The sequence below is a fragment of the Chelon labrosus genome (genome assembly GCF_963514085.1).
Source record: "Chelon labrosus genome assembly, chromosome: 7".
Lineage (NCBI taxonomy): Eukaryota > Metazoa > Chordata > Actinopteri > Mugiliformes > Mugilidae > Chelon > Chelon labrosus.
The window spans coordinates 10,429,782-10,448,500 of record NC_140343.1 but is presented as its reverse complement, the minus strand read 5'-3'; the positions used below and the strand labels follow the sequence as shown (position 1 = coordinate 10,448,500).

Below are 18,719 nucleotides of genomic sequence, written 5' to 3'. Positions count from 1 at the left end.
AGGTGATTCTAATTTGGCCGTAGGTGTGCATGTGAGTGTGAATGGTTGTCTGTCTCTCTGTGTTAGCCCTGCGATAGACTGGAGACCTGTCCAGGGTGTACCCCGCCTCTCGCCCGATGACAGCTGGGATAGGCTCCAGCCCCCCCGTGACCCTTCACAGGACAAGCGGTTACAGAAAATGAAAATCACTTTAAAAGTTTGTGCATTACCAAATAGGGATTTTATTTGAGCACTCTGAAGTATTTACACATCATCTTCTCTGATTGCATTTGTGTGACAGTGGCGGCAAAAAGGATTTCGTCTGTTCGCCCCTTAACCAAACTTCTCTTGAATGTTTGTGTGTGTCAGGATGATGGAAGGGGCGAGGGTTCGCGCTTTCAAGCAGCTGCTTGTCTTGGTAGAAATGAAGCAGATCGAAAAGCAGTAAAAGCCCAGGCAGCAGCTTCCCACACGCACATACCTTCACCATCACCTTACTCAAGAGGGAACCTTGTGACATGAGATACTGAGCGCTTTAGCCAGCTCGGTGGGTGGCTTTGGGTGCTGTATCAGCATGGCCTTATGGTATCTGGACACGGAATCGCCCCCAAAAAGTTATCTCTGAGATTTAAATGCGAGCAACAGATTGTAACTAATGTTTTGGCTTATTTGATGGAAACAATTTAAGAGCTGGTTTGTGAAATCTGCGGAGTCCAGCTCACCTACGATGGCTCAACTTCGTCATCAGATCCACGCACACGAAGGAGAAGATGGAGGAAGCTGCAGTTTTATCATGTCATAATTCATTGTTTGAAAAGCAGACTAAACCAACCAGGGCCTTCGTTACCTTCCCCTTAAATCCCAGATGTCACTGAACTTCCCATAGATGTTTAAGGCAGAAATCAAACAATTACCGTTACTTTTTACAAACATATTCTCTATCAACATATTCTTATCAAGTCTCCACCTTTCTTCCAAGAATAATTTTATTTGGACAGGACTCTGGCTGTTCCTCTGGCTCTCCTGGCGGTCATCAGTGAAAGGAACCCCCCCCCCCCCGCACTGTATTTGGATTATTTATAAAGACTCAACTTCATTCATTAAACACACACACAGTCTCACGTACACACACACAATTTGTCATCCATGACCAAGTCCAGTGAAGTGGATGAAGCCCCCCCTCCCTTCCCCTCTCCCGTCTCTCCGGGTCACGGACTAAGCAGGTCAGGGTGTAAGGTGAAGAACTAGTAGCTGCTTAGGAAACCCAATACCACCCACCTGGCCACACATACACACACTTAATGCACACATACCTAGACAGCGAACACACACAAGACATGCTGGGACCGCAGTGATTCGACCAACCTTGAAGAATCGAGCCGACTGGAAGCAGGAATCGCACACATAAGCAGATATGTGTTGGCACAAACATCTGATGACTACTGCAAATGCTACCCATGCTTAATGCCTGTAAATGTTTTATTGCATGTTTGCAGACTGAGCCTCATGTTTGCACCTCCTCCGTTTGTCCTCAAGAGGGAGACTCACACCACACATCAGATCTCCTACTTTGAAAATACTCAAAGGTAAGACCAGTACATTTGCAAATATTATTACCACCAGACAAGAATAAACCCTTTCCCCCATTGTTTCTTCTACCACCTCCTTTTGCAATGTCTTAAATGCTCATCCTGATCTGAAAACACTGTTTTCTTTCTTTCTTTATTTATTTAGCATGGACTAATGCTCATTTGCTATTGATCCCGCCGTCAGGTTTTAAAAGCCAATCCATTTATTTTCCATTTCCCTAAGAGGCAGCAGAACCGTTTCAGTCAGGCTCCCCCGAGTCCCTGTCCTCACGGTGAGAATGATCTTCATCCTAACACAACAAGACAGACGCTAATGCACACACTGGAAGCTGCGGCCTGAGCAAGCAAGCGTTACATGGAGAGAGGGGGTATCGGCTGAGGGGGAGAACTTGTTCCTAAGCCTATTAGTACTATTAGGGATACTTGGTGGTAATGATTGAAAGCCACTTAGCGCTGGTGTATTTACCAAGAGGATCAGACATGGCATGGTTAAACACGCCTGATGAATTAACTCAATATTGTCAGGAAAGGACAGGAAAGGAAAGGAATTCATGCTTATGTGTTTCTCCATACGGCATACTCTATTGCACATGAAGGAAACGATGGGAACGGTTTGGGTGTGTTAAGAAGCAGCAGTTGCCTCACACCCTGCAAGACGGTTGGGTTATATTTCACAATCAGTCACATATATCAGTCATCATCTTTTCCATTCATTAGGGAATTAAAGTCTCAGCCTGTGCAGAAAAACCTGTTGGTGTCCTGGTCTTATAGGCTCTATTACCGTTAAACGCCTCTACCTGTTGGTCAGCAGAACTGGATAAGTAATTAAACATGTACACTTATACACTGGCCAGCCATACGATTGTGACCACCTGCTAAATATCGTGTAGTCACCCCCTTTTGCCACCTTCCTCGGTACTGACCACTGCAGGCCGGCAAGAACCCACAAGAGCTACAGTTTTGGAGATGCTCTGACCCAGGTTCCCATCGCAATTTGGCCCGAGTCAAAGTCGCTCAAATCTTTTCACTTGCCCATTGCTACCCAAATCTAACACATCAACTTTGAGGACAAAATCTTGTCCTGCTGTCTTAATATATCCCACCCACTGCAGGAGCCATGATACAGAAATAATCTGTGTTTTTCACTTCACCTCTCAGTGGTCATAATGTTATGGCAAATTGGCGTATGTAAATTGAGCATTTTCGTCTCATTCTAGAGGAATAATATGTTAAAGAGATGCTTGTTTGTTAATGCATCAGTAATAATAATGCAGCTCTTTCTTTTCAGTATTTCTACGTACACTGTTGGGTGTGATGTGGATTCTTCTGCCACAACACACAAGATCGTTGCACGGAGGTACTGTTGTGCTGCATCTTCTAAAAGCACGAAGCCGCCACGCTTCGTCAGGATCACCCAGCTGCAGCTAAAATTACACTCCCTAGAATGCTTCGGAAAAGTGATTTTGATCCTTCACTGTGCGGTGTTGTAAACCATTCTAACCTGTTGGCCCTTCATTACAAGCACTCGCAAGATTGCAGCATAAGTTAAATTCAATACAAAGCTGGGAGGGAAGCCAGACATTATCGGGGGCCTTGCCATCCATTTCTGTGACAGACACTGGGGGCATTATGGATCACTGGCCTGCACTCTCGTCTCGGCTACAGAGATGTGCATTAAGCACACATTTCAACTGGCAGTCACCGCTGTACATGATCTGATTTATGCATCGCGAAGCTTAAAACATGTGAAATTACTTCAGCTAATGCAGCACAATGTCTGTGAGAAGAGTCTAAAACATTATGTGGTGCAAATGAATAATCGTTATTAGTATTAACTGCAAATTATAGGGCTTCACTGATGTTTTCTTCTGATGTGCTCCTTTCAGCGGCCTTTTCTCATTCCCTGAATATGATAACATTTTGAGAAGTTTTCATCTTAACACCAACAATAATATGCATGTCCCTGTCAGCCTCTCACTAAAAAACAACACACTGTTTGAGGGACAGCTGTGAGGAAGAAGTTCCCAGATGTTCCCGCTGCAGTGGCGTTATGTAAGTCAGTGTAAACCACAGATTTCCCTGACAGTCACATGGGCAGAACCGCTGGCCTCTGGTCTCACATACGAGCACAGGCAGATAGCGGATTATCCACTGGATTTGCAAGAGTAAATCACTCTTTTGAAGATGAGTTTTATGACATTTCTGCTGTTACTGGATGCGCAGCAGAAGAAAAAAAAAAACACAATAAGGCACGCAACACTGGTTGTTGTGTGAGATAGATGAGAGGGCTTCGAGGGCAAGATTTTACAAACACTGTGCCTGACTCTGCTGACTCGCAGAGTGGCCTAAAGCTGTCTTAATCCTCGAGATAAATGCATATTGGTGGCCTTTGGCTTAGCTTTACTGTTTTCAGCTTTTTTAAAATAGGGATTTCGTGACAGAGAGGCCAGTGTGAGGCGGATACGTGTCACTAACAGATGAGTCACACTAGTACCTCAAGGACCTAAGGTGAGGGTACAGGGAACAATTCAGAAACAGGCAAATGCATGTCTATATTCACTTTCACAAGGGGCCGGAGAGCGAGAAGACATGCTTGAGCAGCTGCAGCTGTTCTGTTCCAAATATAGCTGCTGGAACACATTGATTACACTGGATCATTATCATTTGCCATTTGCTCTCCTTGCAGTTGGTGGGAATATCATGTCGATGTTTTCAATCGCATACAGGATAATCAAGCTATTTAAGAAGCACACGGTGCAGCACTTACTGGGATTTCCAATCGTCTGAACATTTCTCATCCCTGCCTGCTTTCATTTGTTCTCTATACGTTATTGACTGATTGGGATGTACAGCAAGCCAAGTCTACAAAGAGGGAGGGACACGAATGGATTCATCAAGGAGAGAGAGCGAGAGAGACAGAAAGAGAGACAGAGAGAGAGACTAATACTGGGGTGACCTCACTTTATGTGAGACGCCTTACAAGCAAAATCTTGGAACAACAAGGGGACTGGAAAACATGGCTGAGAAAAAGAAAGAAAGAAAGAAAGAAAGAAAGAAAGAAAGAAAGACACAAAGCTTAAAGGACCATTGTTTCAGCTCGTTTTCAGTTAGGACCTGCCCCAGGAGATGAGAAACAAATTTGCCCTGGCACAAGAAATCTAAAAAACACTACTTAGATCTGTTGGCTCTATCTCTAACAGTCCTGAGAAACATGCCAAGTAAGCAATCTGACTCAGAGTCCTGCATTATCTCTTTTTTGGTGTATATAGTATTAGCAATTTGCACTATAGAGAACTCTGCATTGTGACTGCACCACTGCAATATACTGTATGCATGCACAGCATCTACAGTATGGATTCGGGACCATGCAGCACACTATGAAGATGACAGATTTTAACAGGTAAAAGAAAGTGTTACAGTAGTTAGTTAGATGCAAATTTTACACATATTAATCATTTTATCGGCAGGATCCCGAAACTGAAGCAGCCAAAGGGAATAATTACATTATCTATTAGTTTTTCCGTCCTCTGAGATGTTAAAGCATTTTACTGAAAACATTTCAAAAACAAATAGGGGGCTCATTCCCTCCAGTTCATTAAATTTATTTGTGATTTAGTGGTGTGTGTGTTTTCATATTCCAAAACAAAATAAAAATTTAATTACCACAAACTAATTGCTGTACAGTGAGTCTGAGTCTTACTTTTGAGTTTGTTCCTAGTCCACACATTTACTGTGGGCTTCATAAATCACACAGTGAGGATAGCTTGAAATTAAATTTTACCGTTGCTCCGTTGAGAGCGTCCCTACCCGCGGGATCCTCCTGTGGCTCGGCACCAAATAAGAAGGCCCTGCAAAGTGTCATAAGAACTGCAGAGGAGCGCGCCGGCCCACAGCTGCCCAGTCTGGATACCATTAACATGTCTATGGAAAGACATCCAGCGTTTTAAAGGATACCACCCAGCACACAAACTGTTTGAATTGCTCTCCTAAGGGAAGCAATACAGGCTACGGACCACAAGACTGATGAGCAGTTATTACCCCGAAGGCATCATGGCACTGAACTCTGCACTGAAATCTCACACTGGAGTTATATTTCATGAACCCCTGGCTATTTTTTATTATTATTATATTACCTGTGCAATATTACTCCAGCCAATAGAATGTTGTTTTAATCTGTGCAATATTATTCCAACCGGTGCAATAACCTCTGCGATATTGTTTAATCTGTTTAACATTTTCCCAAACCTCTGCCATATTATTCTGAACTGTGCAACAGGCCATTTTCTCATATCTTCGAATGTCTTTGTCTATGCTTGCACCGTTTCCGGTAGTGCACCTGAATTTAATTGTAGTTTTTGCTGATTTACACAACTTGCATCTTCTTGAATTTGACCATTTGTCCCTATGATGATTAGGATTATTTTTCTGTCCTTTAAGTTTACGCACAGTCTTGCATCACACACATACACTTATATAATCAGTATTTACAGTAACTTCCGATACCTAGGATTTTTTCTTGTCGTTTTACTTATGATTTCTAAACTTTGTGTGATCCATTTCTGTATTTTTATCTATGCCAGTTAATGTGACTGGAACATTTTATTTTAACCCAACATAACTCTGCACTGAAGCCTCACACCTGAGTTATATTTCATAAACCCCTAGCTGCTTATTTTCTTTTCTTATTTTACTTGTGCAGCATTACTCCAACCCATAGAGTATTATATTAATCTGTGCAACATTATTCTGCAATATTAACTGTTTAACATTATCCCAAAACTGTGCAATATTATTCTGACCTATTCAAAAGGGCATCTATCTGTTTAATTTGTGCAATGCGCTTTCCTTTTATATCTTTCTTTTTACGCAGAAGCACCATTTGCAGGTAGTGCACTTGGATTTCATTGAATATACCTTGCAAATAGACAATAAATGAAACCTGTAACTGTATAAAATATAGTTGATGTATCTACAGTTGCAGTTAGATAAAAGTATTTAAGTAAATCCTATCTATCTATCTGTCTATGTATCTATCTGTGGTGAACACAGACAGGCAGGGGGCGTTGAAAGGCCGTCAGAGAGCACTGTGTATCCGCACAGAGCAGTGTTTGTGCTGGCAGGGTGAAACTGATCGTGGCAGTGGGCAGAGATGTAGCAGCGTAGCTCACTGGGACTCCGTGGCCAGCCGTCTGTCACTTTTACCTGGAATAATTTGTGGCGACATCGCCGCGGAATGGCAGAGACTGGATGTGTATCTCTGCGCCGTTGCACCGCCTGAGTGCGCCGCGTAATGCGACCGACAAGAGTTGCCTCTCGGTGGAGATATTTATGCTTCGGGACGGTTTTGTTGGAGTAGCTCGTTGCTAGCGCTCGGCTAGCGGCTGTGCTGGCTACTTTGAGCCTATTCTGCGAGGATGCTACGGTGGATACGGCAGCAGCTGGTAAAGCCTACCTTCCTCATAACGCTAGCCTTTTTACAGTTCACCCAGACAGGCGCCAAACACAATAAAGGTTTAGCCTGTGGAGATTTATATTAACTTTATTTTGGTAAAATTTAGCAAGCTAACGTAGCTAATTAGCTGTTGTCGATGTGTCCAAAACATTCGACTGCTCAAGATGTCAGTCAGGTACAGGTTACGGTAGCTAGCTAGCTGTCGTTAATTTACCAAACAATAGATTTTTTAAAAAAAGCAAACTAGTTAAGACATTAACACCAGACAAGGGCTGGGTTTGAATGTGAGTTTAGGAAGTTTTCTAGCATTATAGCCACTGTTGAATGGTTTCCCGTATGAAATGTACCTGAAACTTAACTAAGCCAACCGTTGTTAGCTTACCGGCTAACAACGGTAAAACTTTGCTAACTTCACTTTATCAAGTGTTCACGAACTATTCTAAAAAAAAAAAAGTCATATAAACGCATTTATTCAAGTTAAAAGATTTTATAAAACAACTTTAATATGTGGTTAGGTGTCATTTCAGTTTCCAGAAGATAATAACCAACATTAACCTGTGTTATTTTTAACTCTACTTTTGACTTCCTATTCCTATTGTTGTTGTAACGTTAAAACATTCACCTGGTGTCTGTATTCAACACCGGCTTAATATTTAACAAGCTTCTTAATAAAGAACCTATCGCGTAGAGAGCAGCCTGTTTTTACTGAAGTCTCCTTTTGTTTTCCTGCAAACATATCTGTGATGACGCATCGGCGGGCAAAGGCATCTGCAGAGCGTTCAAACCACAATAATGGTTCATGTCAAGGAAATGAGACTTGTTTCATTCTGATTTTACCTGGTGCTGCCAGCACAGGCATCCTGCAGTAGTTATACTTACAAAGATGTTGTGGTGGTGTATGTTTAAACATCGTAGCGTTTGGATAAGCGTCAGCGTACAGTTAATGCGAATTGAAGCAGAGGTGGTATGCGAGCATGTGAACCAATGAATGAGTGCGTGTCACGAGATCAGCCACTGTTTATTCAATGTTAAGGTTGATTTATTTTATTTTTTTTTACTCACTGACTACCCTCTGTACTTGCGGCTGAGTTATAAAGACACTCAATAAACCCTTTAACTCTTGCTTGGCTGCAGTCTGCAGGACGTACAGTTTTTCATTCTGCTTTAAGAGATTAAATGCTGCCATCACTTTTTTTAAGAGCACCGCAGAGACTTTCTGTCCATTTAGAAATGGTAGCCTCCCCCTAATTTGAGTTAGCTCAGCTCATTTGACCCATCCCCATCTAATTGACCTGCCCGGTTAATTAAAAGTGTAATTAAAGTGCATCTTAACACTGGCCTAAATGAAAAGTTTGTTGCGGGACATTTTTCTGACCTTAATATCAGCTGGCAGGCAGTGCTGTGACGCTTATTCACGCTTATATTGTTCGTCGGTTCCTCTATAGTGACATGGGTCCCCATTATGGAAAAAGGAAGAAGGAAGGGGATGTATGAGAGCCCTAAATGGCAGTACGGCTGACTTTTAATGTCAGATTTCTTCCCTAAGCGGTTCTGACATCATTCTAGTGCTGGTGCATTTACATCGTAAAAGCCCTACATGTGGGAAAACTCTTGACATATCATTCTGCGAGCAAGACATGGCAACCTTTGTCCACGCCAGTATTCCCCTTGGAGAATCACTAATTGCAGCCAATATGTTATTGCTGACCATTCTCTGACCATTATTGTTATTGCTGACTATTAGTTTTCATATTGATTTCCTACTTCTTCCAAGGGAGCAATAGTTTCATTCCCATCACAACAATGTAAAAGAACACTGGGATGTTCGGGAGATCTTAAAAGTGTGTGTGTGTGATCTTGCTGCCGGACAGCTTCCATTTTAATGCAAGAGACTACCAATTTCTAGCCACACTAGAGTAGGAATTTGGTCACACCCCATTTGGATTTCATTATGGGCCCAGTTTCGACAAATACTGCGGAAATATTTATCTGCACTCAATGAAGTAGTCATACAACCAGAGCTTTTTTGTTCAGCCCAACGGTGCTCACATGACGTTTATGACTACGCTGCTGTTACTCTTCTCTCTATCACCGCATAAAGCCCGGCAAAATTATTTTATTACCCCAAGAGATCTTTGCCGTGGCATAAAAAGTTCATAAAAGAGAGTGTTTTCCAGACATACTTTCTCCCACTACAAATTTGTGGGCTGGGGAAGTCGGGGCTAACTTCTAGGCTAGTTCCTCTCACTTCTATAAAATGTGACGTATGCCTCTTGACAAAGACCTTAATCGCTGTTAACTGTAAATATCCGTTAACATCTTGCTTGTCTGATGGCAGATTGATGAGATGAGAGCAATATCCTCTGATAACCGAGCTTATTAGAGGATATTAGCTCTCATTGATGCATTACCTCTGTATCAATTATTGATTCAGTTTCTGCTTGATGAGTTTTATTTCAGACCTCAATGAAAATACACTAATATATATAGACAACTGCATGTTCTTTGCACCTAAGCCTGGTGAGCTGACACGAAATCCTACACTTTTATAGTCATATTCATATTAAGGATCTTTCATGAACATGAAAGAAGTAAAACATCTGGTAAGTAACTATCCGTTGTCATTCGTAATAGAATACTTCCTTATCTTATGTAACTCTGCTCCTGGGCATTCATTTTCTGTCACACCTTGTTAGCAGTTCGACATGTCTGTAGTCAGGTTATTATTGCCGTTGTCATCACATATACCATCAAAAGCACCGCCCAGAACATTTGACTACCGACAGTCTCTGTGCTTCTGTGCTTTTCCGCCGTCTTCCTCTTTGTATTTCTTTGTCTTTGTCACTTGATCTTTATGCAGCTACCTCTCTGCCCTTTTACTTTTCCAATTAGCTCATCTCATTACATCACACGCCTCTTGATTTAAGTCTCAGTGCATTGCCTTGGTTGTATTGCGGTGCCAGTGTTCATGGCAATGATTCGCCCAAGGCACTCTGGGACTTGTAGGCTTTAAGCAGGAAGTAATTGCCTGTCAGCCTTCAAAGTGATGTGGCCACAAGAGTTAGCTGACGAAATAATAGGTGTGATTTCTGCTGTGTGCAGTGTTAACAAGTTAGCCAGTGTAGTGGTTAGTAAACTGTCTGTATTTCTATTTTGCTGAAGTGTTACAGACACTTAATATGTTTAATAGCTCTGTGCAACAATATGTGACACAGCACACAATGGCTCCTTGACACAAATTTGGTCCCTCTTTGAAATCTGTCTGCAACTTATCTGCTTCCTGTTAAATCCATCTACTTGTTTTGATTGGGCTAAAATTTCTGGGGCTTCTGCTGATTGGCGTAATTAATGTCGTACATCTATCTGGTCACTGTCTAGCCAAATGTGACATCAGCACTTTTTTTAGTCTTCCGACGTTTGCGTTTCATAAAGTCATTAATAAGATTTTTGGCTCATCATCACTGCTGGTTGTCTAATATGTCAAGATGTTGAAGAACCACTTAATTGTCAAATAAGCCGTCATCTGCATTGATATTTTTCATTGTTGCACGTGACAATGGACTGTCATCGATAAAATAACACACCTGGAGATGTCACTTTGTGCTCGGTGAAATTATAATGCAAAAGTTTTCCAACCTTTACTTCACAAAACAGATAACTGATTAATCTGGAACATGAACAGCGGATTAATAAAGTAGATGATGCGACTGAGTGCTGCTCTAGTTGTATTTTATTTTTAATGAGTGATGTATTTATCAGGCTTCAGTTAGTGATAATTGGCATATCATGGAAATAGGCAATGTGTTCACAGTTCTTTTGGTAGCCATAGCTCCCCTTGTAAATGTAGACACCTGTGAAAGCTAAATACAGCTTGTGTTACATGCAATTCACTTATGCTACACATAAGTGAGACATTGTAGATCAACAAAATAATAAACTGCTGATTTTCAGTGGCACTGGTTAAGTTTTTATCAGTCTTAGACATTGTTTCTCCACATTGTCAGCCTCCACACCGCCTTGTTTCTTTGTACTAAAACCTTGACACAACTGTAACCCCAACAATATGATCCAGAAACTCTTAAATATTACATCTTTTCATTGTGAAGTGTCACTAATGCATGGACAACAGTGCCTGTGTTTGAATGTGGGTATTCATACCCCTCCTTACATGATTATTAATAGTATCCTGGTTACTGATTACTGCATGCCATTTTCCCAGGGGCTTGTGGTATTTACAACACGAATCAGCAATTAATGACAAATATGCAAGTAACTCGCCTGCTTTTGTTGTGTTTTTGTGGAGGAAAGTCAGTTTCAAGACAGACTTTGTTAGTCTAAAGAGGAAGGTGACCAAGCGTGTCATTTAAAAATTGTGTAAAAAATGGAAGTTGCTGCATCACGGTTGCTTATGTGAATTTTGATGTTTGTTTATGACTTTCTCCACTGAGTAGGGGTCCTATAATCTGTTTATTACAGCCTTCTTTTTTTTTTTTTTTTTAACTCACATATTACTTCACTCTAGATGAATTCTGTCACCAAGGGTGAAATGTGTTTCATCATTGCTCCAGAAGTGAGATGCTTTTGTTTCGGCCATTGTTTCTGGTATTGTCACTATTGCTTGTGTGGGTAGTCGATAGTGGTCAGAACCTGGGATAAGATAAATACATGCAGAGTACTCCAGCTAGCATAACTATCTCAAAACAAAGGCTTATCCAAGATACTGGAGTTCATGAAAGCACACCCACTAACTGTCTTAAAGTTGCAATGGGGTGCTTATGGAAGCACTGAGTACGGTGCTTCCCTTAATTTCTCAAGTCCACGTCTTTCTTACAGTTACACAGGCCAGTTTATGTGCAACATGCCAGCAGTTAGACTAAGTTACTGTTAGGAAGGCTATCAATGATTAAGCAACTTAAACGTCAGCTCATTGATGTGGTGCATAGCTCGAATATCTGACTCCTCAGACTGTCTGGAAAACTGGGTGGTGAATGTGAGTGGGAAATCTTCAGGCAACCAAATGTCTGGTTCCTTGCAGCAACTATGTAAAGGTGTATTAAGTAAGATGTTCACGGTCTTCAAGTACAAAATTACCATAAGCTGTCTGCAAAGATGTAATAGCTCATTGATCAATGTCAGTGACTCAACAATTGCTTTGCTAGATGTTGGATTTTCTTGCTTACAACACTCGCTTCCTGGCTTGTCAGCACCTGCAATTGTTGTGTAGTTTATATATGTTGATAGGTCATGTTGTACTTGCATTATATTTAAATATAACAGCTTCTGGAGAGCTTGGCAATCAGTAATAGTATTGTGTATGTTTTTCTGACTATAAGAAGCAACTCTAAGCTGTGCTGTACTGTATGCTGACCTGAATTCAATGCAGGATGATCACGTTCTTCATAGCTCTCATGTTCTGTTGACTTTCATTTGTAAAACTTCTACTATTCATACATTTCACTATGGTGTTTTTTAAGATATATTATTACACTTGCAGTAAGAAGGTTTCACCAGAGGCTATTCATTTACTTGAAATCTGTGAGAACTTCTTACTTGTGGGTGTGTTTCCCTGGTCAGAAACTTGAGAAAGGCCACTGTTTGCCAGGGCTGACTGGGTCAGTGCGCTGGTGAGACAGGTTCCAGTATACATACTGTGTGTTTGAGTAGGTGGTTCCCTGTGTTAAACCTGTGAAACAAAGCAAATTGTAGAGCATGGTAAAAAGGAGCCATGCAATTTAATTGTTGAACAGAATTGATGCATAGAGTTGCAGTTTCTTAAATCACCACAAACCAGCCACTGAATGTTTTAGCATAGGAGTTTAAGACAACTGTTTTTGCCCAGAATGTGTGCAATGAACTTAATTGAGAAAGTACTGGGTGAAAAAGAAATGGTTGGTTTTACTGGTTCCATATAAATATAGATAAGATCATTTACATTAACTTAGAGCTAAGGAAAGCCATCAAAGTTTGTGCACTCATTATGTTGACCATAAAAATTAAAGACTGTGTGACTTTTATAAATGCTACATTGAAGAATATATACACAATGGGTTCAGGTAGAGATCAGTCATTTATAAACTAGTAAGACAGAAGCAGAATATGGAGAGCTGGAGCGAGTTGCACAGAAAGGCAGTAATAGTTTACATGTGTCCCTGAACAGAGGTGAATCGGTGTGAGAGTGAGTGACGTGGCCCGGATGTGTTCCTGTGTGTGTGTGTACATGGGTGTGTGTTAAAACCTACGTCATGCAACATTTGCACATGACTGTGAGCAGCCTTGTAAGAAACCTTAGTAGAGCAGTTGGGTAGGGTGTGACAGAGAAATCATTATCAGAATATATTAGAACAGTAATCTGATAAAAGTGTCTAAATTTCCCACATTGACTGTTACTATGACCCACTTCTTAAGACTTTACAGATGTCACTGAATTTCTGTGGTTAGAAGAAAAGACTGGTGATGAACTCATGACAGTTCACCTAATCTTTTTTGCCTGCACTTAGTTTAATCGGTGTGGAATGATTTTATTTTTCACAGTACATTTGTTTTGGAGTAGGACTTTTGTTTCATTCAGGTGTAAACTTAAACCAGGGCCTTACACATACACATACACATACACATACACATACACTCACTTAACAAGACATTAGGTGCACCAGTGAAAACGAATGCAACACTCTGCACTAAATCACCCTTCAAGAAACTGTGTATAGGTGGTAAGTCAACTGTGTGATCAATTTGGAGGATGTAGTTTTTGTTGCTACTAAACTGAATTGAATTAAACACAAAGGTGTTTCTGTTATTTAGCTCAGCCCACTGACCAAAATGGAGTCGTCAGAATAATAGAAACATGTCGGTACAACACAACACAATTCAGTAGTACTAGCAAACCTCATCCTCCAAAATCAAAACACACAGATGAATCAACAGTTCTTTATTTTGAACAAATGCTGAATACACTAACTTTTGTGAAGCTAAGATTTAATGCAGGAGTGTTATATTACAATGCATTGGTTTTTACAAGTGTACCTAATGCACTGGCAAACGAGTGTATATGTAAACTATCTTCAGGATAAGATGACTAGGAGGATTTGTTTTGATGCTGAACTGCATTTGTATGACGTACAACACTAGTGCGGTATCTAGTATTGCTTCTCTTTATGTTTCTTATTGTTGAATCCGTCAGGGCCCCGGTTAACCTCAGCTGCTCTAGAAAATCTAATAGCACGTTAAAAATAGCTTTGCTCCCAACTATAAAGTGACTGAAACCGCACTAAACAGAAGAACAAAATGTTGCCCCGGGACAATTTTAGTTTGGTTTAGACTTTGAGTAGTTTGACACACTCCAGTGTCAACACTATAAAATGACTTACTTTAAAGTATGGTCACAGTCTCATATTCCACCAGCCAACACTCATTTGAGTTAATTGCTTGCAATTCTAATTTAGTCCGCGATTAGTCCTTGGGATTTGAAGTGTGTCATCTTCGAGGAAAAGCTGAGTCTTGTTTTCCTTGCCTGTATTTGTGTTTTACATGGTTTTAGGAGAGATTACGGTGAAACCTTATTTTGTTGCCTCACCTGCTGAAGAGGTTACTGAGATCAATCTGTCTGCAGTCCTGTTATTGCTCTATTAATGGACAAATCAATGTCCATAAAGTATTTGGTCGTTGACAGATCTTAGTCATATGAGTTTCAGGTGGGAAAACCATTGAAGAAGCCACTTAGATGAAACTAAAATATCTTTTGATTTAAAGTAGACTTGTATTTAATATTCAAGAAAGCCTGTCAAGAAAGAAAAAATGTCTAGTATAAGGAATGTACTAAGAGTTATAAAATAACTTGTTTTTTTCCTTGTGTTTTTCTGCCCCACCCTCTCCACATTTTTCCACATTCTCTCTCGTTTCCTCCCTTCACTCAGGGCTTTGACCCCCCTCATCAGAGTGACACCAGGACGGTTTATGTAGCAAACCGTTTCCCGCAGCATGGCCACTACGTACCACAACGCTTTGCTGACAACAGAATCATCTCATCCAAGGTACCAAAAGTTGTACTGCCTGAAATATTTTACTAATGACATATTCCCCATGGTGCTTGGACTGTGAAGGTTCCCAGAATCCTGTAGTCAACATGTTTTACTGGAAGCTGTGTTATCTTGCATACTATAACAAGTAATTATGTGTCACTACTCCAAAAGACTTCTGTGTTGCAGAAAGAAATGACCTGCAATGTTTTGGCAGTGCAGCGACATCAAACATAGCTGAATAAAATGTGTCACCTACAAAAACTCCAAACCCATGAGCTGATTGCTTACACCCACAGGGCCGCCTCGAAATGCACTAGTGTGAATCTCTCTAGTAGGAGAGAGATAAACTTTCCACGTGATTTGTTGATAGCAGAATCAGTACAGAAAAAAACAGAAAACGTTGTGTGAGATAGAGAGAGAGGATTAGGAGGTCAGTTTGAACACTGACTGGACAAACAATCCTAAGCGGCTCCTGCCTGTCTCCAGCAGTGATAGCTGTCATTGATTAAATGACTGAGCGGATAGTCACAGTACCAGTATTATTGAAGAACTGATTATAAGTCTTGAGATTTGAGGGATAGGAACAGTTAAAAAAAGTTAAACTAAAGGTTTATTTTCAACTGTGCAGTGCCAGTATATAGTAATTATAACAATATGCAAACATGTCTTCTGTACTGAAAAGTTACAATCAATCTGCCACAACATTATGACAGGTGAATTATAAAAACACTGCTCATCTTGGTAGCACTTGTCAGTGTGTGATATACACTATATTACCAAAAGTATTCGCTCACCTGCCTTTACTCATTCTATGAACTGAAGTGCCATCCCATTCCTAACTCATAGAATTCAATATGATGTCGGTCCACCTTTTGCAGCTATTACAGCTTCAACTCTTCTGGGAAGACTGTCCACAAGGTTGAGGAGAGTGTTTATAGGAATTTTTGACCATTCTTCCAAAAGCGCATTGGTGAGGTCACACACTGATGTTGGTCGAGAAGGCCTGGCTCTCAGTCTCCGCTCTAATTCATCCCAAAGGTGTTCTATCGGGTTCAGGTCAGGACTCTGTGCAGGCCAGTCAAGTTCATCCACACCAGACTCTGTCATCCACGTCTTTATGGACCTTGCTTTGTGCACTGGTGCACAGTCATGTTGGAAGACGAAGGGGCCCGCTCCAAACTGTTCCCACAAGGTTGGGAGCATGGAATTGTCCAAAATGTTTTGGTATCCTGAAGCATTCAATGTTCCTTTCACTGGAACTAAGGGGCCAAGCCCAGCTCCTGAAAAACAACCCCATACCATAATTCCTCCTCCACCAAATTTCCCAGTTGGCACAATGCAATCTGAAATGTACCGTTCTCCTGGCAACCTCCAAACCCAGACTCGTCCATCAGATTGCCAGATGGAAAAGCGTGATTCATCACTCCAGAGAACGCGTCTCCACTGCTCTAGAGGCCAGTGGCGGCGTGCTTTACACCATTGCATCCGACGCCTTGCATTGCACTTGGTGATGTGTGGCTTGGCTGCAGCTGCTCGGCCATGGAAACCCATTCCATGAAGCTCTCTGCGTACTGTACTTGGGCTAATCTGAAGGTCACATGAAGTTTGTAGCTCTGTAGCAATTGACTGTGCAGAAAGTCGGCGACCTCTTTGCACTATGCGCTTCAGCATCCGCTGACCCCTCTCCGTCACTTTACGTGGCCTACCACTTCGTGGCTGAGTTGCTGTTTTTCCCAAACGCTTCCATTTTGTTATAATAGAGCTGACAGTTGACTGTGGAATATTTAGGAGCGAGGAAATTTCACGACTGGATTTGTTGCACAAGTGGCATCCTATGACAGTTCCACGCTGGAATTCACTGAGCTCCTGAGAGCGGCCCATTCTTTCACAAATGTCTTGTTTCACAGTCTGCATGCCTGAGTGCTTGAATTTATACACCTGGGGCCAGGCCAAGTGATTAGAACACCTGATTCTGATCATTTGAATGGGTGAGCGAATACTTTTGGTAATATAGTGTATTTACCTGCAAGTCAACATTTTGCCTTCAAAGTTGATGTTAGAAGCAGGAAATATGGATAAGTGGAAGGATTGTGATGGCGAGATGACTGGTTTAGAGCATCGCCAAACTGCAGCACTTGTGGGGTGTTCCTGGACTGCAGTAGTCAGTACTCATCAAAATTCATCCAAGGAAGGTAAAACATTGAACAAGCAACAGGGTCAGGGGCGTTCAAGGCTCATCGATGCATGTGAGGAGCGAAGGCTGGCCCGTGTGGTTCGATCCAACAGGCGAGCTACTGTATCTCAGAACACACAGTGCCTTGCAGTTTGTTTTGTATGGGGCTACATTGCTGCTCACCAGTCAGGGCACATGAGCATCAGAGCTGGACCACAGAGCAGTGGAAGATGAATCACGTTTTCTTTCACATCCCGTGGACGGCCGGGTGTGTCACTGACCTGGGGCACATATGGCACCAGGATGCACATGGTCATAATATTCAGACTGTCATGCTTCTATTTATACATACTTTTCAAATGCAATTCCATCTGTCATTCAAAGGGGATTTTAAAGGTCTTAAATAATGACTGAAGTGTTGTGTTGTTTCATTTTCTTTCAGTACACAGTTTGGAATTTTGTCCCCAAGAATCTGTTCGAGCAGTTCAGAAGAATAGCCAACTTCTATTTTCTCATCATCTTCCTTGTACAGGTAATAACACTCACAAAGCAACACATGAATGAGTTGTTCCTGCACATAGACGTTCTCCTCATTCAAATCGTGAGCAGTCAACTGTGATCTCAATTTTCCTGCCCTAAATACAAACTTGTGTGTGTCTGTCGAGCATGAGCGAGTGTGAAAGTGACTCATCGACTTCTATAGACCACAAGAAAGACACGTCTGTCTTTATATTAAAACATCCACACATTTAGTAATATGTGTGTCTTTACGGCCAGCCCCTCAGCATTGGGCCTTCACTATGCATCAGTCATCCTGTGCTGAAGTAGGATGTGGCTTTCACATTTTCAGCCTTCTCCTGATTTATTTGGGACTGTGTAGTGGAGCCAAAGCAATTGACTTGACTCCATCTAAAAAGGCCCCTCTTTTCACCACTCAACTTGTCACTGAAGCTGAAGTCAGCTTAGTCTTAGATCACGGACAAAGGACCTCTTTTTATCTTGGCAATGTGAACATGACTTTTTCTTAGATGGCATTTTGACCATTGAAAGGCTTCAATTATACTCCCTTCTAATAAGAAGACCTCCTATGAATGTATTTTCTTTAACAATCCAAAAAAGGTCTCAGTGTCTTTCATTTCTTCTCTAAGACCTAACAGACAAGTTAAGTACATTTTCTTCCTCTTAACACATCTGAATGACTGATTCACATTTTAATATGTAACCCAATCCTATAATTCTTCCTTTTTCCTGCCTGTGCTGTTTTTGTTTTGTTTATTACAGCCACCTGCACATCAGGGCAACAGTGTGACACAATAAAAGGAATGTGAATTGCCTAACCCTCTTATGAGAGCAAATAAAATAGGGGACCAACTCATAAAAGCACTGCATTATAGCACTAGTGGTCACAAACTCAAGGGTATCTGTAATTTGCACCGCCGTAATTTTTATATGCATTTTCAAAAAGGTTTAATTAAAACTGAAAAATGAGAGTTGGCTGCATTAATATA

General features: G+C 41.3%; 1 protein-coding gene across 4 annotated transcripts in view; it reads left to right on the top strand.

The window, feature by feature from the left end:
• The first annotated feature begins 6,582 nt into the window (after positions 1-6,582).
• atp11b (ATPase phospholipid transporting 11B) overlaps positions 6,583-18,719 on the top strand; it is a 48,358-nt gene continuing 36,221 nt past the window's right edge. For all 4 annotated transcript variants that reach the window (XM_084547911.1, XM_084547910.1, XM_084547909.1 and 1 more), the window contains exons 1-3: positions 6,583-7,009; positions 14,934-15,050; positions 17,654-17,743. In XM_084547911.1, coding sequence (XP_084404037.1) covers positions 6,983-7,009; positions 14,934-15,050; positions 17,654-17,743 — 234 coding nt within the window. In that variant the 5' untranslated portion in view covers positions 6,583-6,982. The remainder of the gene's footprint in view (positions 7,010-14,933; positions 15,051-17,653; positions 17,744-18,719) is intronic.